This window comes from Hippopotamus amphibius, chromosome 9 (genome assembly GCF_030028045.1).
Source record: "Hippopotamus amphibius kiboko isolate mHipAmp2 chromosome 9, mHipAmp2.hap2, whole genome shotgun sequence".
NCBI classification, from domain to species: Eukaryota; Metazoa; Chordata; class Mammalia; order Artiodactyla; family Hippopotamidae; genus Hippopotamus; species Hippopotamus amphibius.
The window spans coordinates 44,658,190-44,681,103 of record NC_080194.1 but is presented as its reverse complement, the minus strand read 5'-3'; the positions used below and the strand labels follow the sequence as shown (position 1 = coordinate 44,681,103).

Below are 22,914 nucleotides of genomic sequence, written 5' to 3'. Positions count from 1 at the left end.
AGGGGAAGAGCATAACAGTCATGGCAGTTCCCATTTTTTGAATGTCTGCTATGTGCCAGGCACTTGCTAATTTCTAAGTTTAAATACCTTATCTCACATAACCTTCACAACAACCCTTTGAGACACTGTTATTATCCTAGTTTTTAACAGGTGAAGAAATTATAGTTAACTGCCTGAGTCACGTAACCTTTACAAGGCTCAGTTTCCTTGTCTGTGGGTAGGAGACAGTGCCTTGCCTCCCTGGCTGTTGTGAGGATTAGAGACAATGTATGGAGGTCTACCCACATTGTGTGATGGGCTCAGACGTGGCACTGATGCAGCCCGAGGGACTGGCCCACAGTGGGGAACAGCAGAGCCAGTGTTGCCATCTCCAACCTGTGGCTCAATCGGAGACCTGCCCAGCGCCTGTAAGCCCCTGACCTCAGCACTGTCAGCTTCATCTGCTGTCCGGTTCTGTTTACCCATCAAGGGAACCTATGCTCTCATTTTTTATTTTATTCCTAGTTGATGACAACAAAATCTATGTTTAGGATGACTCTGGGTCTCGGAAGGCAGCTGCTCTGAAGGTTGAGGGTACTGGAGAGCAATTTCCAGCTAGATCTAGGCTCCCAAGGAGAGAAATTAATGCATTTCTCTTGAATGAAATAGAAGGGGAAGACCTTTGGTTTGAGAGGCCACTCTGGCAACATTATTGTCACCAACAGCCTGTTACTATCTGCTGAATACCCATCATGTTCCAGGGACTTAAGAGGCACTATCTCTGCTTCACACCAACCTGCAAGGTAAGCATCACTCAGTTCTGCCTCTTATCTGCCATATGACAAAAATATGGGTTTGGGATCAGATCTGACTTCATCACTTACGGGTGTGTGACACTGGAATATATCATATCATTGTTGAATTAAATGACAGAATGTATGTATAACTCAAGACACACAGTAGGCACTTTATAAATGTTACTCCGCTCACATCTTCTTTCCTATACTGTGCTATGCCGGACCCTGTGGTGGGCACGGAGAACAGCAATGACTCAGACCAAGTCCCTTCCTACTTGAGGCTGAGATTTCCCTCTTCTATATACAGACTAGGTCATTCCTTAGTAAGGGAGCAAAGGGTCTGGGGCAAAGTCAGAAGGTTGAGCAAAATTACGAGGTCTGTGGTTTGCTAAGGTTGTGATGGAGATGAGGCAAGACGGCTGTGCAGCCTGGAGTGCCCTACTTAGCGGGCCCTATCTCCCCCCACCCACCTCCATCACCCTCATTTTCAGCGTTCTACTGTCCAGTGTTGCCAAGGAAGAACAATGGGTAAAAGCTCATTTATCCCCTATTTACATGAAATCACACCATTTCCTAAACGCTTTTGAGGATTCACTAGCTCGTCAGATCCACACAACTCCTGGTGAGTGGCAGGGCCGGGAGTATGCCCCTGCTGTAGCTGAAAATACGGGTTCCCAGAGAGGGCCAGTGGCTGACACAAAATCACCCATCAAGTCCGTGTCAAGCTTGAAGACAAAGACCCTGGACTCTTGACTCCTCCTAGTCCAGTCTTTCCTCCATTCATCCCAGTGTCTCTTCTGGTAATGTACCCTTTGGTAATACTGCCAATCAACTTTAGTAGACTATACTGAAAGTTAATTTCTCATGGCTTGTAGTTCTGCTCTAGGTAGTAACTAACAGGTTGTGGTACCAATTAATCAAATTTTCTGTGAGTATGGGAGTTACATTCTTATTTTTAATTTTTTTAAAATTTTTTACGATTTATTTTTGGCTGCGTTGGGTCTTCATTGCTGTGTGCAGGCTTTCTCTAGTTGTTGCAAGAGGGGGCTACTCTTTGTTGCGGCGCTCGGGCTTCTCATTGTGGTGGCTTCTCTTGTTGAGGAGCACAGGCTCTAGGTGCACAGGCTTCAGCAGTTGCAGCACATGGGCTTCAGTAGTTATGGTTCACGGGCTCTAGACTGCAGGTTCAGTAGTTGCGGCACACGGGCTTATTTGCTCTGCGGCATGTGGAATCTTCCTGGACCAAACTTGTGTCCCCTGAATTGGCAGGAGGATTCTTAACCACTGCGCCTTCAGGGAAGTCCCGAGAAGTTATATTCTTTTGGTAGCAAGCATATACATTCAGCCCAAACTGGCTTAAGAAATATAATAAAAATCAAACAACAGTTGGGGTTATATGTTCCTGTAACAGGGAGGACCCTAGTGGATGTCATCAGGACTGTTGCTGCCCGGCTCCAATTCTTTCAGGCTTCTGCCGCATACAGGCATTGTCCACCAGCTGAGGACAAGGTAGCTGTCTGTGTTTCCAAGCCTCCAACCTCTCAGTTTAATGCTTCCAGTAGAAAAGAGAGCTTATCTGAAATGGTATTCTTTTTCCTTTGGATCTGCTATTACTACATCCCTAGGAAGGTAGGGGGAAAAAATCTTAAAGTTACTAAAACTTTAGAGAAGTTTGAAAGTTAGAATTCCCCAAAAGTGTAATAATTTATGTGACAAAGTTAAAACCATGGCATCAGCTCTTTTGTACTCTGTTTTGGTATAAGGATATGTTTTATACTCATTGGATTTATCTATGTTTTATCTACTATTTGAAATGTTCAAAAGCATCAGCTATACTAAATTTGCAACTGGTATTTGTGTTTAAGCCAGTTTAATCAAATTTGCCATTGTTTAAATATTCAAGAGGTGTTCAATGTTTTATTGAATATGAGTCTAAGAAATTGAGCACTAAAGTTTATGCAGTAGTGCACATTCATCTCAAGCCCAGAGGTCCTTCAAACATTAAGCAATCTAACAGAACACACAAAAATAAAATAGATCACTGGATTTTAAAAATGTTTCTATAAATAATGATTGTAAAACAATTTTAAGAGGTAAATTAGCAGTTCTCCGATTTTCATTTATTCTTTTATCTTTATATGACTCAGTGTTATAATGAAAGATTGGCCCATTTGAAAGTTTTTCAATAGTCAACTGGTTTTAAGAGAGCAGACTGACCTACTGATAGAACTTGAGGAGTTATGTGGAAACATCTGGTGAAATTCAGTCAGTGCATTGAGTAGTTCAATGGAACAAACAGTCAAGTAAAAATCATGAGTTAAAGCTATCACCCCACTTCACTGAGGTAAATATTTGTGGCCTCTCCAGCTCCAATTTGAGAATAATCTCAAGGTTATTTTCAAAATAGAAAAAGACGTGCAGTGACAGCACGGGGCTGGTGTCAGAGGTGATTCTGTGCATCCCAGCGCCTCCACTTAGCTAGTATGTAATATGCAGCCAAACCAGTCATGCTCATCTCTGCCCTGCTTCCCTCAGTAGGTAACTATGTTCAAAGGATCATGTGAAAATGCAAAGGATTATTATTAATGAGGTTTTCTGAAAGTAAAAGTTCTTATGAAAAGCAAGAAAGTGCCTCAAAATCCATTTTTTTGAAAGAAGTTGGCTACAAACTACATATAAGTATTAGGATGATAATCATCTCACAGTTTCCTTGACAAAAACAACAAAAATCAGAACCAGCAGCCATCACACAGGTGTAGAGAACAAACACATGCACACCAAGTGGGGAAAGCGGGGAGGGTTGGAGGGGAATGAATTGGGAGATTGGGATTGCCATATATACACTACGAATAGGAAGAAAAATACCAAATTGTACAGTCTAAATATATGCAGTTTATTGTATGTCAACTGTATGTCAATAAAAGTTCTTAAAAAACAAAACAAACAAAAAAAACCAGTAGCCATCAGAATTAAGGTCTTCATTCATCTTCCTTGTTTCAGAGTCACGGTAGTTCTTACAGCACAGAGAGCGTTTCTGGCATGTGGTAGCACAGAGCCAAGGCACGCTCAAACATGCTGAGCCCCAGCATCTCCCTCTGAGTCCTGGAGGCGTGACAGTTATAGAAAATCCAATCAGGGACAAGAGGGGAAATGCCAGCGTAATCAGAACCCCAGGTCAAGGCCTGGCTTTAGACTTCAGCTGTGATCCTAGGACATCCAGGTAGGACCAAGCTCAAGCCAGAGAGCAGCTCATTCCCAGGAAGTGCTGTGACGGGCCTGGATGCAGGCCGCCACAGAGAGGACTCATTTAGGACGAGTGTCCAGCAGGCTGAGAGTGCAAGCCACAGAGGGCCCAACACGCTCCTCCCGTGGGGAAACCTGCCCTGGCCTCTCAGTTAGCTCCAGAAGGCCAAGGGTCTTTGACTCCTTTGTTTATTCAGCATAACTTTACTGCCATCTATTCTGTGCCAGGCCCTGTGCTGGGTGCAGAGGACAGAGAAATGAATCAGACACAGTCCTTACCTTCAGGGAATTCAGAATATGATACAAAAATCATACATTTATAAATAAGTCGTTGTGATTCGAGGTAAAAAGGATGCAGAAAGGAGTCAGATGAACTTGGCCCTCAAGGAGTTCACAGTCTAGCAGAGGCCCAGGGGTCCCAACACAGGTCAGTAATATAGGGCAGCCTGCGGTAAGGACCAAAGAGAGGCTCAGGCCATGTGCTCAGGCAGCACAGGGAAGGATGACACAACAGCCACTGGATGACACAGTGGGAAAAATTCACAGCTTCTTAGAGAAGACTGAGCAGCCTAATGTGGCCAAAGTGGAAGTAATGAAACCTGCTGCCTTGGGGAGGGGGTTGTGCAGCCTTGGGCTGACCTCTGTGGGTCCCTTGGGCTACCCAACAGGCAGGGTGCGAAGGCCTCTTATCTACGGATGCAGCTGCATGGTATCCTGAGGATATCTGAGGGGAGACTGGTGACCAGGAGGAACAGGTCCAAATAACAAGGGCCCACGGTACAGGCTAGGAGCCTAGGAGGGAGTGCACCAGGAGCTAGGGAGCACGAGCAGGACCACAGGTTGAATGAGGGGAGGCAGGTCTGGGTATACACCAGCAGGGGGAGGCCCCTACCCACCGTGCCTTCCTGCACTCCCGGTGGTGGGCCATCTGTGCTGGATGGATCCCTCCCAAGGGTCCAAGCACAGGGTGAGGGCCTCTGGGGTCAAAGGACCACAGCCTACACAGCCCTCTCTTCATGCCGCTAGATTAGAGGCCTCCAGTGTGCTTTCCTCTTTTCTTCACAGCTGCCATCACCTGCCCTGTCTTTTCCATTCTCCCAAGCTGACAGTGGCTGAAATGGGCTCAGTTAGGGGACCAGTATCACGGTATGGGTCCCAGGGCCCTGAAGACCTACGGTAACTGACACTAACAGAACTGGAGTGCCTACAGCTGTTTTTGTTGGTCACTTGACACAGAGACAGTTTGAAGTTACAGGGTCGGAACTTGTCTGCAGCCTAACCAGTGCAGGCTTCTTTCCCTTCCCACACATTTTGGGGAACAGCTCCAGCCTGCTGTCATTTCTTCTTCACAGCAGCCACCACCTACACCATCTCTCCAGCCTGGGCTTCATGTCTGCACCCCTTTCTCTCCCTTCCTAAAGATGTCAGGACTCCTATTCGCCCCTCTGTTCCTCTCTCTGATCCGCATTCTGTGTTACCCCTGTTCCTAACCCTCTTTTCTTGCTATTTCTGAAATATGCACAAATCTCACCTATTAAGAGTTGCATTGCTAGTCACCAAGGAGAAGCAAACATGAAGCAAAGGGGAAGGAGAAAGGGGAGGGCAATTTCGAGATGGATGAGACTTCTTATGACAACTGGACATCTGTGGTCCACACTGGCATGTGACTTCCTTGACTCCCTTCTTGGATGATTCCAAAGAAGTCTTCGTATCCTCATTTTCTCCATCCTTGAACTCTGGTTTTAGAACTTAGCCATCCTCCCTATTCCTATCTATTTGGGTTACCATGCTCCGGAAAGCGTTGCTGAACAAGGATTTTCTAGTAGTCAGAAGGGGACTGCCCTTTCAAACCTCTCCTCTCCTCTTCCCAGTTCTTCCCTGTACCACCAACTCTGCCCCCTCCAAAACACCCACCCCCTCCACTTGCCAACTTGACAGAGGTCTTCTCTGACAGCAGCTTCAGTATATAGAAACAGAGATGAGTATTCATTATTTCACCCAGCAACTGAGTGCTACATGCCAGGCTAAATGTAAACACCCTTTAGTAGGCAACGAGGAGCCAAAAATGATTCTCAACCAGGGAATGGCAACAGAAAGGATCCTGCATCATGCATAGGCACTCAATTACAGAAATATTTAGATAAATGTATAAATGAGTGACTGAATGATCATAACTCTGTATTGGGAAGATAACTTTAGCAAATACATGAGAGGCTAAGGGGATTCTGAAAAGCCCCTCTAAGCCCTGGGCTTAACCCATATGCTAAAGTAGATGAAGTTAATCTCTACTCTCATGCTATAGGGCTCTCTACCATCTGACTGGTATGACTGCAACCCCAGCCTCCTAGGCTGCATTCCATGACTAAGACTTGCTCTCCGGGGTCAGTACTCAGCACGAAATATATTTACCTGATGACTGTTTAAGGAATTATCCTCCCAAAATAGAGACAAAAAAGATCTCTCTCACAACAGAATATCTGTCACAGTAATAGGCTTATGGGGGAAACAATCTAAAATAAGAGCAACCACCTGCTATCGACCGAGAGAACAAGCTCCAGCAAAGTTCAGCCCCAAATCTATTAGACAAAGAGGCATCCCCACTTCACCAATAGTGATTTCAGTAGGTCCAACAAATACACCTGATTCAGAGGTTTGGGAGTCCAGAGACCTTCCTACTGGGGAAGACCTCCACATGTAAAGGAGTGGCTGGACCAGGACAACGTTCTGAGAAAAACAAACTGAGAGGACTTCCCTGGTGGCCCTGTGGTTAAGAATCCGCCTGCCAATGCAGGGGACATGGGTTCAAGCCCTGGTCTTGGAAGATCCCATATGCCATGGAGCAACTAAGCCCGTGTGCCACAACTACTGAGCCCATGTGCCACAACTACTGAAGCCTGCTCATGCTCCACAACAAGAGAAGCCACTGCAATAAGAAGCCCATGTACCAGAACAAAGAGTAGCCCCCACTCGCCACAACTAGGGAAAGCCCCTGTGCAGCAACGAAGACCCAATGCAGCCCCCCCAAAAATAATAATAGTAATAAGAATAATAATTAAAATAAAATAAAAAAGAGAAACAAACTGCAAAACCCAGCAGCTTGGACAAGCTCTGGGGCAGATGACTCCAGGCACAATGAAGATACAACTAAGATAATGACATCAGGAGCTACCATCACCCCAACTTAGAGCCCAACATCTACAAGCTGCATTTATTTTCTTGAATTTTCTCCCTCTTCTAGCCCCATCAACTGTAAACTCCTCGAGGGCAGAGACCGTGGGAAGTTTTGTCCAGTGCTTTAAAGTCCTAACCCATGTCCATGTCCCACTAAGAAACATCTTAATAATGAACTTTATCTTTCATAGGAATCATGCCTTCAGAAACAGTAAGTAGCACTGACATAGAGCTTCTCATTTTTCTCCCTAGGAAATAATGCTTTCTGGATAAGGAAGGGAAGGATGAGCAGAGCTGCAAAGCTGGAGAAGGTAAGTGACCTCATGATTCTACTGTTTTGCCCAATTCCTCTAGAACAGTGAGCCTGCAGAGCTCTGAACACAATTAGAAGGATGTGGGTGTTTTTGTTATTAAAAAGAGAATAATCCACCCACATCTTCCTTTGTGCCATGACACCTGCTTGAAACCTCATACTTGGATAAGTGGCGAGTCGTTTGAAAAGCTGAGTCCTCTGAGTTCCATTTTGAGATAAGAGTCCTATATGCAGCCAGGACTTGCTGATCAGGGAGCATGCAGGCAGTCTGCCTTTCCCAGGGATGGGAAGAAGAGAAATCACAGACCCAATCCTCTCATTTTACAGACGAAGACCTGAGCCCAGAGAGTACAGCTGACATGTCCAAGGTCCCAAAGCAAGCCAGGACTACATTATGGTCTCTCAACTCACAGTTCAGTACTCTTTCAACTGCAGTAGCTATGGTGAGATTTTCATTTTGCTCTTTGGAGAAGGGGAAGTGAAAAAAGGTAGAGAGCAGAATATTACATTTCTGGACTCTCTGCAGACACGGTAGCCTCTGTTATCCTGGCCTCCACTGTCCTGGCTGTGGTGGCCTCCTACAGTAGTGCTTCTATGGAAAGTTGGGTCCTAAGCCAGTCAGCTTTGAGTTGGCTCGGAGTTCCTACCCGGGCTGGTGCAGTCCCCTTGCACGTGGCTCAGGATCTCTCGGTCTGTAAACAGGCGGAAGGCAATCTGCTCACACTCCTTCTTGGTCCCACATTCAAACAAACACCCAAACAAGCCCTCCTTCTCCAGAGCAGCCAAATCAGAGTAGCCGCAGGGCCCATAGTGCAAGATCCAGGGGCGGGACCAGCAGGCGGCCTCCAAGGGGTTCTGGTTGAGGTAGATCCCTAGGTCAACCCTCCGCTTCTTACTGGTTGGGTGTGAGTACAAGAGCCATGATTCTGACAGGGTTGCAGCTTCCAGCTCTAGCCTCAGTGAGCTGTCTGACAGAAGGCTCTGCTGAATGGTAGGGGCATCTTTGCCAGCAGGGTCCTGGCACCCATTTGTGATCTCCAGGGGCTGGAAACTCACCACACTGCCTTGGCAGCCATGAGGGGGCTCACAGAGCTGTCGGCTCAGAGCTGGTTTCTGAAAGCACTCACCATGGTCAGTGCTGAGGGCCTCCGCCCGGCACCTGTTTGGTGTCCGGGCGCTGCAATACAGTACAGGGTGGCCAGCCTTCCCAGTCACCTCTGCCACTTCGCACTCCACTGTCACCATGGGCTTAATAAGCCTGCCATGGTGCCATGTGGCTCCTAGGTCATCACTATAGATCATCAGGGAATGAGGCCTGGCTTTATAGGGCAGCCAAAAGCAAAAGAGCCGGCAACGATTGCAGTAGGCATATGCAGGGACGATCAGCCTCCCCGACTGCAGCTGGATGCCATGACCCGGGCCCACAGCAAACGTGGCCCAATGCTCCACCTCTGGGCCAATGACCTCCTTGGTCAGGTCCCTCACCTCGCTCCATGAATAGCCAGAATCCTGACTGCAGATGAAGCACAGGCGGGCAGCATTCCTGCCTGACACAATCTGCTGCTGCTCAGTGACATGACCCCGCACACAGATGAAGAATAGGTACACAGAGCCTCTCTTCTGCTCCCACACAGGACAGGGGTTCATGGTCCGATGCCCAGGTAATGTGGCTTCCATCAGTGGCTTCAGGGGTTCCCACTAGACAAGGGGAAGAGGGAGAGAGCAGGAGTGAAAGACTAATAGGAAGACATGAGGCTCATTAAAAGCATTAGTGCTTCTCAGAGATAAGAAATAAATGGTGTTAAAATCTATAACATCAAGGCCCAAGTGTTGACTGAATTCTCAAATATTACAGGATAACTTCTCAAGCTGCAAAGAGGCAGCGCTAGATATTGTATGTGCTGTCTCCTCTGTCTGAAACACTCTTCCGCACTTTGTGTACATGCCCAATTCATCTTCCAAAACTCAACGCAAAGTCACCTCCTTTATGAAGCCTTGCATGAGACTCCCTCCCCAGCCCTATCAAAGACAATCAGTGGCTTTCTTTTTGTACACACAGAAGAGTTACAGCACATGTTACATATCGTACAGGCAGACCTCAGAGATACTGCAGGTTCAGTTCCAGATCACCACAATAAAGCAATTATTGCCATAAAGTGAGTCACATGACATTTCTGGTTTCCCAGTGTACATAAAATTAGTATTTACACTATACCATAGTCTATTAGGTGTGCAATAGCATTATGTCAAAAAACCCAATGTACATACTTTAATTTTAAAATACTTTATTGCTTAAAAAAATGTTAACCACCATCTGAGCCTTCAGCAAGCTGCGATCTTTCTGCTGGTGAAGGGTTGGAAATGTTACAAGGATTACCAAAATGTGGCCCAGAGACTCAAAGTGAGCCAATGCTGTTAGAAAATGGTGCCGACTTGCTTGACGCAGAGTTGCCACAAACCTTCAATTTGTGAAAAATGCATTATCTGTGAAGCATAGTACAGTGAAGTGCAATAAAATGAGGTGTGTCTGTAATCTTTTTATGTGACTGGCTCCCTTCCTAGATTATGAGTCTTTTGAAGGTAAAAACCAAGGTATTCTAATTTTGTACTGCCAGTGCCTAGCACATGATAGGTGCAAAATAAATATTTTTGAAAAGAAAAGATACCCCCACCCCCAAAAAAAGAGAAAAGAAAAAGAAAAGCAAGGCAGACAAATATGGAAGTTTTAGGCAAAGGAAGGGAAATTTAAGACAAAGACTTTTTTCCTTCCTCTACTACTCCAGGAGGCAATTCATAACAGCATCAATAAAAACTCAAGCATGGAGTCAGAGACCTAGTTCAAACCCTGCCTTCACTGTTTATCATATGATCTTAGGCAAGTTACTCAATCTCACTTCACCTCCATTTCTTCATCAATTAAATGGTGGATGTAATAACATGCTCACAGAGGAGCTGTAAGGATAAAATGAAGTAATGCCTAATCAGACATAGCACAAAGACCTAATTTCCTTAATATATTTTTAAAACAATGTTAGAAATTAGTAAGAAAAATTTAAAAAACCCAACAGAATTGGGCAAGGAGCAAGATCAGACAACTCAACAGAAAGAGAAAAAAAAAAGAAAAAGAAAGAGAAAGGAAGGAAGGAAGGAAGAAAGAAAGAAAGAAAGAAAGAAAGAAAGAAAGAAAGAAAGAAAGAAAGAAGAAAGAAAGAAAGGCAGATAGACAGAAAGAAAGAAAGAAAGAAAGAAAGAAAGAAAGAAAGAAAGAAAGGCAGATAGAAAGAAAGAAAGAAAGAAAGAAAGAAAGAAAGAAAGAAAGAAAGAAAGAAAGAAAGAAAGAAAGAAAAAGAAAGAGAAAGAAAATGTGAAGAAAAAATACTTCACAAACTAGGTAATTTGAACCAAACTTTCTACTGAGAACTAGGACAGATAAAAAAAAATTAAGACAAAAACATCATTTGAAAGCACCAGAAAGCAAACAAGGCCATGAAGAATTATAGGCCAAGAACTGAAAGACGCTCACTGAGAGACTCTTGACGTGGTATTTTGAGTACCTTTTCCCCTCAGGCATCTCTACTTCTCAAAGTGGTAACTGAAAGGCTGAGAAGCTGAGCAATTCCTCTGATAGCCCCAGGGGCTAGAAGGATAAAAATGAGAGGCCCTGGCAAACCTACCATGCTTTGAGTTGGAACCTTAAAGGGCTAAATCCCAGAAGTACAGATGAAACTGAAGTAGACCAGCCCTCACGAACACCACTCTAGAAAACTGGTTGGCATTATCTACTGAAGTAGAATATAAACATACCCTATAATCCAGTAATTCCGTTTCTAGATATCGACCCAACAAAAAAGCATGCACATAGTACTGAAAAACACGTGCAGAATATTCAGAGCTGCAGTATCTATAGACATAATCGCTAACCTGAACGGGCAACAACAGTAGAATGGATCAATTGATTGTGTATAGTCATACAACAGAAAATTTCACTATGTAACAATGAAAATGAACAAATAAAGCTGTACACAACAATCTGGATAAACCTCAAGAATAATGAACAAAAGAAGCCAAACATAAAGAATCCACAGATTAAAACCAAGCAAAACTAAACTCTAGAGCTATAAATCAGGCTAGTAACTACCTTTGGGGAACGAGAGGGGGCATAAGAGAAGCTTCTGCGGTGCTGGAAATATTCTATTTCTTGAGCTGAGTGGTGTGTCCACAAGTGTTGGCTTTGTCAGTTCACAGAGTTGACATTTATGTTTTGTGCATTTGACACTTATGTTTCATGTTTTCTGTATCTGTTATCACTTTACATTAAAAAAAAATTTTAAGGGGATGTTAAGACTATATACTTGTATTTCCTTTTTTCCGTATGAAGAGGCACCAGAAGGATACATAAGAAACAACAGTGACTGCCTATAAGAGGCAGAGGACTGGGAATGGGATGTATACACCTTTTTATACTGTTTTTATTCTTCAGAAATATGAATGTATTACTGCCCAAAACAAAAAAATAAGATTAAAAAAATTAATTCCTGCATGAATGATCAGAGCATATTATTAAGTAAAGCTCAGATCACAGAAGCTCAGTCACAAGGTCCTTGTGCTAACTCGCATCCTACAAAAGATTCTCCTCTAAGTCTTGTGGCTAAAGGCCATTCAGTCTCTCCTTGAACTAGTATAGGGGCAGGGCACTCACTATCTCTGGGGCAGCCCATTCTATACCAAAGTGCCTTGTACACTGTAAACACTTCAAACATATGTGCCAAAGTCAACTTAATTATTGGGCAGAAGCCCGCCTTGCTCCACGAAGCTCTCCCGGATTGGCTAACGGATCAAAGACTGCTTCCTAAATCCTCTCAAATGGCTTTCCTCCTCTCTGGAAACTACATGCATGAGAAGTCCACATTGCTGTCTGATCTGACTGCATTTTAAACCGATAGAGGCAGGGACCTCAGTTCCCTGTGACTCTCAGGAAATTAAGGCTCAGAAGGCCACCAGCAGGAAGGGGCAGCCAGGCCTGTCCCGAGAAGGAGAGAAAAGGCACCCACAGAGCTGACTCCAGAGCCTCCAAGATACCACCAGAGAGAGGAGATAAAGAAAGCACTGTGGATGCCAGGGAAGAAAAGGACAACAGTGTCTGGATATGGGGACTCCAGGGAGAAGTCACCTTCTATTCTGCTCACCTTCAATGCACCCACTTCAAGTATCAGCTTAGATGCAATGCCCTACACGATAGCTTCTCTGAAACCCAACTGCATTTGAACTCCTAAGGAAACAGCCCACTCTGCATGGACCTGCCTTGTGACACTTTGTGGATTCTGGGTGGGAGTTTTGGACAGTTACATCCATGCACAACTTTGTTTTCTCTTTGCAATTTGGTTGTGCAAATTCTTCCCAAAGAGGGGTTAGAGTCTATCAACTTTTGTATCCCCTCCCTTCACAACACCCCCTGACTTAATGCCTGGTACTTGGTAGGTGCTCAATAAATGTTCGTTGAAGGGAAGAAAAAAGGAAGGGAAAGAGAAAGGAAGAAAGATGACAGAGGGAGAGAGGAAGAGAGGAAAGAGGGAGGAAAAAAGAAGGGATGGAAGGAAGAAGGATCACAGAAATGCTCTCAGATGGAAACAATACTCTATAAACAATGTATGGAGGCTCTTCTCCACGTTCCTCCAGTACATGTCTCCTCTCCCTTCCAAGAGGGTCTGGGAAGCAGATTTAATTTTCTATTGTCACCCTGGGGATAGTGCCCCTGTCTCCTTTAGCACCCTGTGGGGAAACCAATACTTCATGAAGAGCACTGAATATGTGATCTGATGAGAAGTAACAGCTGCAAACTCATTTGGATGATTAATATTGCTCAGATCAACAACCTTGAGCAGGGCCCAGGAAGATTTAAGAAATCCATTAACACAGATACTCCCTTTTGGCACAGGAGGGAAAAAAAATTATTGGGCAGTCTATGGGAAGTCAGAAGCTTAGCCATCCTTACTAGCTGAGAGCAGAAAATGACTTGGGCCAGATATGTCTAACACAAAGCTGATGTGAAGCTGGAAAAAACTGTGAACAAAACATTGAAAGCGTCAGACGCCAAATGATTTCAACCAGGTGGAGCAATGGGACATAAACAAGCTGAGGCTTGACAGAGGTAAAACAAGTCTTGGGCTTAACAATTTAGATGGAGAAACATGATTAAAGAACAGCAAATGTAATGGCCAACAGCATATGAAAAAATACTGAACATTACTAATAATTAGAGAAATGCAAATCAAAATCATAACGAGATCATGTCATATCCATTAGGATGGCTACTATCAAAAAAAAAAAACCCAAATGAAATAAGTATTGATGGGGATGTGGAGAAATTGTGCACTGTTGTGGGAATATAAAATGGTGCAATCACTGTGGAAAACAGTATGGAGGTTCCTCACAAATTCAAAATAGAATTACCACATGATCCAGCAATTCAACTTCTAGCTCTATATCCAAAAGAACTGAAAGAACGGTCTCGAGAAGATATTTGCACACCCATGTTCCATAGCAGCAGCATTCACAATAGGCAAAAGGTGGGAGCAACTCAAAAGTCCATCAACCGATGAATGGATAAACAAAATGGATAAATGAAGTAACAGATTAACATACCATAGGTTTATTCAACCTTTAAAAAGAGGGAAATCCTGACATATGCTCAACATGGATGAACCCTGAGGACATTACACTAAGTGAAATAAACCAATCACAAAAAGACAAAGTATTGCATGATTCCACTTACATGAAGTATCTAAAGTAATCAAAGTCATAGAAACAAAGTACAATAGTAATTTCTAGGGGCTTGGGGAGGGGGATATGAGTTCTTGCTCAATGAGTACAAAGTTATAGTCATGCACTGATGAATACGTTCTGGAGACCTGTGGCACAACAAGGTAATACAGTTAACAATATTGCAATGTACACTTAAAATGGTTAAGATGGAAAGTTTCACATTGGGTGTATTTTACCACAATTAAAAATGTTTTAAGAAGAACAAAAAATGTGAAAAAGTCTTGGAGATTTTAGCTGACCATCTACTTAACATTTATGCAGCTACCAAAAAAGTAAATGCTACTTTACATTAGGCTGCATTAAAAGGATACAAGATGGGATAGCTACCTCACTGCTGAGCTGGTCAATCTATCCTTGGGGTCCTAAGTTCAATTCTGAGTACCATACTTTGAAAAAAGACACTGATATCCCACACCAAGTCCCAAGGGCATTAATCACAGTTTTCAAGGGACCAGAAACCAAATCAAGTCTGTGGCCTGGGGCTTCCTAGATGGCGCAGCGTTGAGAGTCTGCCTGCCAATGCAGGGGACGAGGGTTCGATCCCTGCTCGAGGAGGATGCCACATGCCGTGTAGCAACAACTAAAGCCTGTGCGCCACAACTACTGAGCCTGTGCTTTAGAGCCCGTGAACCACAAATACTGAGCCCATGTGCCGCAACTACGGAAGCCCACGCGCCTAAAGCCCATGCTCCACAACAAGAGAAGTGACGGCAATGAGCCCGTGCACCGCAAAGAGGAGTGGCCCCCGCTCGCGGCAACCAGAGAGGGCCCGTGTGCAGCAACAAAGACCCAACACAGCCAACAAACAAATAAATAAATAAATAAATTAATTAATTAAAAGAAAAAGAGAGAGAGACTGTGGCCTAAGGAGCTGCTAAAAGAACTGAAGCTGTTGAACCCCAAAAATAGAAGACTCAGAGGGTGTGATAGATCTGCTTTCAGATATATCAAAGAGCAGTTCTCCAGAAAAGGGACTTTACCTATATAATGTACAACAGATGGACTTCCCCAGAAGGCAGAAGAAGACCAACAGATAATTATAGAGAAGTACAGATCACCTCATTCCAAAAAAGAAAAAAAAAAAGCTAACAGTTGCCACAGGATTAAGTACCTCATTTGAGGAGTTGTGTAAGTAGACCCTTAATAGAAGATGACTAATGTTATCTTCCTACTATGTAATTGCTATTATTAATTATATTTTGCAGATAACGAAACAGAGAAGAGTCAAGTATTCAAGGTCACAGCCAATAAATGATAGGTCTTGCCTGACTCCAAAGCCACGCTCTTAATCACTAAGCTATTAGTAGATACCAATGGAATACAGAAGATTTCTATATTGGGAAAGAAGTTTGGCTGATAATTCTTCTAACTTTAAGATTCCACAATTAAGGGAGAGAATGAATGTGAATAAAATAAAGACAGAATGAGTTAAGTGGACACATTTGTGAATGTGTGTGACTACTGGGTAGGGAGGTTATAGAACAGGTATGGTCTGATAAAAAATGCTTAACCACCCAACTGTCTGTGACAGAAAGCAAGGCAACATAACCACAGGCGTGGCCTGTCCTGGAGGAAACAAAAGAGATAGAACTCCAAGTTGGGCTGCAGGACACCAGTGATATAAGCAGAGGTTTGACCCTGGGAAGCCATAAGAAAGACTCCTGACAAGGTGTCAGACAGGGAAAGGAAATTCCCTAACGTAAAAACCTTCCCCGCAGCGACATGTGAGCCATCAACTGCAAGCGCAGGGGTTGCTGGCAAGGCCCGCCTTCAACAGAACAGCCTTGGCACTGTAACAGCAAGACAAGGTCTCCCTACGGATGTGAGGTTTTAATGGTGAGATTTCTGTGAATAGAAAAGCAGGGCAGGTTAGGGGGATTAAAGCACCTCTTATAAAAAATGTATGTATGTATGTATTTAACTCTCAAATGCATTTGATCCTCACTTGAGCCATCTCTGAGAGATAAAAGGCAACAGTAAGAAAAATGGGATCTGAACGAACCCTGTGGTTCACAGGCCCAAGGACAGCAACCATTCTCTCCCCCATGAAAAACACAGTAGAAATGTGCTACTCAGGGACAAGGACACCAAGCCCGGTTCTGCCACTTACTAGGTGTGTGCCTAGAAATCACGTTACTTCTCAGCCCCAGTTTCCTCTTGTAAAATGGGGATAATGATGTTTACCTCACATAAAGCACGGAGGAAGAGGAGGAGGACGAGGAGGGGGAATATGGTTGTTGTTATCTTCCCCCACATCTTCTGCTAATTGTGGTCCTGAAAAAGCTACCTACCTGTTGGAACACCAGGATCCCTCATCGGCAAAACTGGACTAACAATGCTTGCTTCTTTCCATGACTTATGAGGATAAGAGAGAACGTGAATGAAAAGCATACCACGTGTTGACCAAACCAAACAAACTGTGGAGGCTTCTAGCCAGAGGCTGAGTTCAAAGTCTGCTTTTACTGCTTTATTACAGCTGTGTGACCTTGAGCAAATAGCAACCTCTCTGAGCCTGTTTCCTCATCTGTAAAATGTGACTGACAATAAATGGTTCCTGCGTCAGAGTTGCTGTAAGATTCAGTGTGACCCTGGCGCACAGTAAGTACTCAGTAAGTGAAAGCACTGCTTTTACTGCTTTTTTTCCTCCTCAGCTCTGACACAAGGCTTTTCCTGCACTGATGGAAAAAGACACAGATGCTGACATGCTGTAAACAATGGAGAAAATGAAGTCCAGGCTCAGATCTGGGATAAGGAGTTACCTGTACTGAGTGACCACTCCTCAAGCCTCGCCTCAACACCAGGTGGAGAGCATCCTCATCCCTGCTCGAGGAGCGCTTCTCTGCAAAGGCCAGGAAGGTGTGGGTGGGGGGCACGTAGAGCAGAGCTGGGATCCGGTAAATGGTCCCTCCCTTGTTCTCCTGCTGGAACAGAGGGCTGTTGAAGGAGCACGATGTCATTTCTTCCATGATCTCTGCAAGGATAGGAGGCAGCTAAATGTGTGTCCACATTCAAACGCCGGCTTGTATACAAGTTCTGCTCTATCATTCCATTTCTGGAGATCACTGGGAGGCAAAGATGTACTCAAATTTTTTTTTTTAAACAAAGGTAACATCATGATCTCAACTGCACAAAACAAGCAATATGCATTCTCATTTAACAAGTCTATCCTCCAGACTGTGGGAATCCTACGCAGCCTGTGTCAAGTGTCTCTCCGGAGACATTCTGTATGTGCTTCTGCCAAGCATTCAGAGGTATCACCAGCCTGGATGGTTTCTAATGTCAATCTCTTGGCTTGGAGCTTTTAGGCCATTCAGGTAATATAAATATAAACCCAAATCCATATGAGGGAATGCCTGTGGTTAAGAATTCTCCGGGCAAACTTTTCCCTTCCATTAGAGCCTACAATAGGAGGCAATCTTCTTTGTCATCTCTGTCAGTAGTAAGATTTCTTTTTCCTACTCCACTCGATCAGAGGATATAGACTTTCAAAGCACCTAGCTTTATGTCAGTTCCAACCAGAGTCTAACCCAGGCAGGCCCATAGTTTCATTCACTGTAACAGCAGGTATACTAAAGCTCAAGCTTCTAGGTTACGTGGGACCAGCAAACATTTAGGGCAGCTGAAGTCAGGTAAAGGGGCTAACTTCTCCAGTTTTCAGTTTACTCTTGGTTTTTAAGCCCCTGGGGATTTTTCTTACTTCCTTGCAAATTCAACTGTAAAAGACTTTGTTATATTTATCCACCGTGACAATTACAATATCATATAGTGAGTGCTACTTTAGAGGTCAACAGGGTACCATGTAGGAAAACAGAAAAGGACAACTGTCTGGGTCAAGGCAGCAGTGGAGTTTGGGAGGGGTAATAAGCCAAGTGATCTCCTGTCTCGTATCCTTACACTCTGAGCCTGGAACATTCAGATAGGCACAGACCTCACTCCCTCACCTCCTTCAGCTCTCTTCAAACATCACCCAGTCAGTGAGGGCTTCCCTAACAACTCCCTTGCCCCTCTCTATCCCTTTCCCCTGCTCTATTCTTCATGCCACTTATCATCACCCATATATTATACTTATTTAATACACCCTACAGAACAGAAGTTCCATAAAGGCAAGGGATATGTCTGTCTTATTCACCGCTACGCCTAGAAACTTGCCTGGTTCTAGACACTCAACAAATATTCGTTGAATGATTGAATGAATGGGTAAACTGGATCTTAAAGGATGAATAGTGGGTTAGCCAACTGAAGGGTGAAAAGGAGAAGGGCAGTGGGAGTGGATATGAAAAACCTAAAGGTCACAGAAAACGCAGTCCCCTATGGGGACTGGCAGTAATCTAGTATGACTATAGGGGAGTGCAAAAGCTGTGAGCAAAGGTGGGACCGAAGGGGTCAGGTGAGTGCAAATCCTGGGAGGCTTTGACACCTTATTAAGGTGTTTGTCACACAGGTAGGGAGCCACTCAACAGTTTTTGGCAAAGGAATGCCAAGATCAAGTACGCATTTTAGACCACGCTAGACCACTCTCTTGGGTAGCCTTCTGGGCAATGAACTGAAGGGGAAAGTTGCACTGCTTTGGGCTACAGCCTCGTAGTGTCAATCAAGACAAGCTTTGTCACTGACAGCATATGAATGATTTATTTAGCATATGAATAATTCATTTCACTCGTTTCTAACCTAAAGCGAGAAGAATCCACAGCTCGCTATCTAAGGGGGTGGGGAGGTGGCCTCCTGAGTCCAGAAGAAAAACCTCCCCTCACTCCAATTCTGGGCTCTCAATTGTCTTCCTCACACTGTACTTGAGCACACCTCTCTCTCCACAATTCAGGCTCTCCTGCCAGAGGGTCAGGCTTTCTTTCAAGTAAAGATCTGTCCTTGGGCCAAGCTGATGTAATGGTTTAGAACGTAAGGTTTGGACCAGGCCAGGCCTACATGAACTTGGGCATGTTATTTAACTTCTCTGTGCTTCTGGATCCTCGTTTATAAAACTCAGTAGAACGGTTGAAAGAATTAAGTTTAAAAGTTTAAGTGGCTTTTACAGGGCCCATGACACAGTATGAGCTCAATATATGATAGTTATTATTTTTAGGCTGTCAATCACTACATACTCTAGTTTTATTCCTGGAAACCTGTGGATGAGGAGGAGGAGGAGGACAGCCACGATGACAATTCCTCTTCTTAAAAGTACTGAAATCCCTCTGCACCTCTGGGAGAGGTCATATTTTAAACTCATAAGCTATATGAGTTAAATATCAACACTATTAATCATCAGACAACACATGACTATTGGTTAACATCAAACCAGGATGTCAAAGGGAGTCCAACTCGAGGATGGAAGATGCCTTAAAGAACTGGGACGGGGAGGGTGGGGGGGGAGTTGAGGGAGGGAGGGAATATATGGGGATATGTGTATAAAAACAGATGATTGAACTTGCTGTACCCCCCAAAAAAATAAAAATAAAATAAAATAAAATAAAAACCAGGATGTCTCTGGGTGATAAGAAGAATGAAGCACACAATAAGGACGCGAATGGGCAGGGAGGACTAGGAAAAAAGTAAGGGAGAGGAAGAGGAGAGAGCACGTACAGAGAAGCACAAGTTCTTATTGTGTGATCTTGCGCTAGTCACTTAATCTTACTAGGTCTTGGATTCCTTGCTTATCAAATGTGGATGGCAATAATACCTACCTAAGACAACGGAATGAAGAACCAGTCAAAAATGTTGTATAAACTTTAAAGCACTATAAGCAAAAGTATTACAAATTCTGCTATCGTCACAATTTCACTTATGGCTTTGCTATCACTGTAACAATCAGAGTCCCTATCATTACTTTTTATTAACTATGCTGAATGTTGATGACAATGGTAACAGGTGGTGACTCTGGCATTGATACCCAAACTATTTCGCGCAGACTATATGTCAGGAGCTATGGACAGAGAAGAATCAGATATAGTTCTGCTCTGGAGTTGTTCATTTTGGCAAAGAACTCAACCTTATTAATTGCTGCTGCATAAAATCACATTCCGATCAAGCCTTCCCTGCTCTTTTACTGGGAGAAGTATAGTGTAGCATGGACTTTGAAGACTGACTTGGCTTTGACACTTACTAGCAAATCAAATTTACCTCTGAGCCTCAGTTTCCTCACTTGTAATGGACATAATACCACCTATTTCTCCAGCTTGAAGAACACTGTAACTTCACAGACTCCCACTAATCCAGTGTGGCAAGCAGCCTCCAGTGAACCCCAGAAGGAGGCCTCCTTTATTTATTCACGCCTAACTATGCATACTTAAGGAGCACCAACAGCAGGTCAGGTATTTGAAGATCCTGTAGTCCAAACCCTTCTCATGGTACACAGGGGAAAACTCAGGCCCTCAGAGAGGAATAAACTCCTCTAAAGCCACTCAATGAGTCAGTAACAAAACCCGGACCAAGGCCTAGGTCTCCTAAGTTTCAGCTCAGGGCTCTCTGCAGCCCACAGAGCCTCTCTTAGGAAGAAAGGTTTTCCCAGGCTCAGCTCCTTTTTATCTCTAAATAAGTCTGGCTGCAGTCGAGGAAAAACAAAAACAGAACTAGCCAAGAATATTTTCCGGCTATATCTGAGACCCTAGCCAACTAGGGTTTCTCTGACCCCATACCCCCCGCAGACTGAATTTCCTAAGCCCTGACAGTGCTGCCGAACCTGTCCCCAGAGTCGCAGCGCCCCATGTTTGGTGGGGGGGGTGGGGGTGGGGGTGGGGGTGGAGGCCCTCCAGTCTCCCAGCCCCACTCACCTGCGCGGGACCCCGGCTCCTCCATCCCTCTCGGGGCAGACCCGGGCGCCGGGTCAAGCCCTCACGTCTCGGACACTGAAGCCCGGGAGAACGACCAACGCTGCGGAGACGGAGACAGGAGAGGGACTGCGGACGCGGAGGCGAACCACGAAAAGTGAAGAAACAGGGCGACAGAGACCTCGAGAGGCCGGCGGCGGGGCTGACCGATTGGAGACATCGAGAAGAGCAAGTAGGAAAGCGGGTGGAAAGCGGGTGGAAGACCCGTGGAAACCGCAGCCAGCCGGCGACTGGGATGCGCCAGTTGGCTGCGGCGGAGAGTCAGCCTCGGCCCCTCGGGCCTGCGCAGCCGAGGACCCGCCCCTCTTCCTCCGCCGCCCGGTGCCTTCGCGGCCCAGCCGGGGCCATCCCTCCTCTTTCCGGCCCGCAGTGCCTTCCCTGCTGCGACTTAGGCTGTGCCCCTTCTTCTCCCGCTACCCGCCCACCACCTGCTCCAACCGCCGCGCAGCTCCCTGGCCCCGCCCCTCGCCCTTCCTCCCGCCCCCCTCCGTCACCAGTCCCCTTTCCCCACGCCCTCACCTATTGGTTGCGGGCCTGTTGATAGGTATCACCGCCCAACTTCCCTGGACAGCTTGAGAGTCGAGTGAAGGTTCCGGATCTCAAAGAGGACTCAGCTGAAAGGTCTAGAGATCCAGAGCACTGGGCAACCCACCCTTAAGAAAATGAAAGTTATATGTTATATACGTATGTGTGCATGTGTATATATATATATATTTTTTTCTTACATGTGTATATATTTTTTGAGAAAAATAATACTATTCGATTACAACCCGTCGAATAAGATTAAAAACCCACAAGTCCATACTGATATGTACAATTGAATAAATATTATAAATAGGGGAGAAAGAACAGCTCTTCCTATAGTAAAATTCCAATTAATGAATGTAGTCCGTGCACCGGCTATTTCAACGCAATATGATTTATGCTAAACGCCTGCTTTCCTTCTGAGTTCGGAATTTTGAAACATGCCGGGCAGAGTGCCCACGTGGCCAATAAAAGCTGGGTGCTGAGTCTCTGATGGGTTCTCTAGGCCAGGGGTCCCAACCCCGGGGCTGCGGACCGGGTACCTGTGTGTGGCCTGGTAGGAACCGGGCCGCACAGCAGGAGGTGAGCCGCCTGAGCAAAGCTTCATCTGCCGCTCAGGGCTGCTCCCCATAGCTCGCATTGCCACCTGAACCATAACTCCCGGTTGCCGCCTGAACCGCCCCCTCCCCATCACACTACCATCTCAAACATCCCCCCCGCCCCCGGCCAGTGGAAAAATTTGTCTTCCACAAAACCTGCCCCTGGTGCCAAAAAGTTTGGAGGGACTTGCCTGCTGGTCCAGTGGTAAAGAATCCACCTTCCAATGCAGGGGACTGAGATCCCACACGTCCTGGGGCAACTAAGCTCGCATTCCACAACTACTGAGCATGCAAGCTAGACGCTAGACAGCTTGCCTGCAGCAACTAAGACCCTGCGCAGCCATAAATAAATAAATTGATTAATTAATTAATTAATTTTAAAAATAAAATATTTTTTTAAAAAAAGTTTGGGGGCCCCTGCTCTAGGAAGAAACACGGCACACATGCTGCATTTGTGTTGCTGGGGGAAAGCGTGCTCCCTCATGAGAGGGAGCGAGCATAAGAAAGCCTGCATATGGATTCTTTCAGACTCGGCCTGCAGTCTTTTTCTCTTAGGATCCAGTGTGTGTCCTTACTAAATACATTGTTGTAATCAATCTTACCCGTGAGTACAACTATATGCCTAGTCCTGTGAGTACTTCTAG

At 44.9% G+C, this 22,914-nt stretch overlaps 1 protein-coding gene across 1 annotated transcript; it reads right to left on the bottom strand.

Annotated features, from left to right (window-relative positions):
- Nucleotides 1-5,552: 5,552 nt before the first annotated feature.
- On the bottom strand, nucleotides 5,553-21,553 carry NEU3 (neuraminidase 3). The gene is made up of 3 exons (XM_057749783.1): nucleotides 21,090-21,553; nucleotides 17,085-17,296; nucleotides 5,553-9,201 (listed from the first exon to the last, which is right to left on the bottom strand). Exons 1-3 carry the CDS (start codon nucleotides 21,112-21,114, stop codon nucleotides 8,122-8,124), a joined length of 1,317 nt encoding a protein of 438 aa, XP_057605766.1. The 5' UTR covers nucleotides 21,115-21,553; the 3' UTR covers nucleotides 5,553-8,121.
- Nucleotides 21,554-22,914: the final 1,361 nt, after the last annotated feature.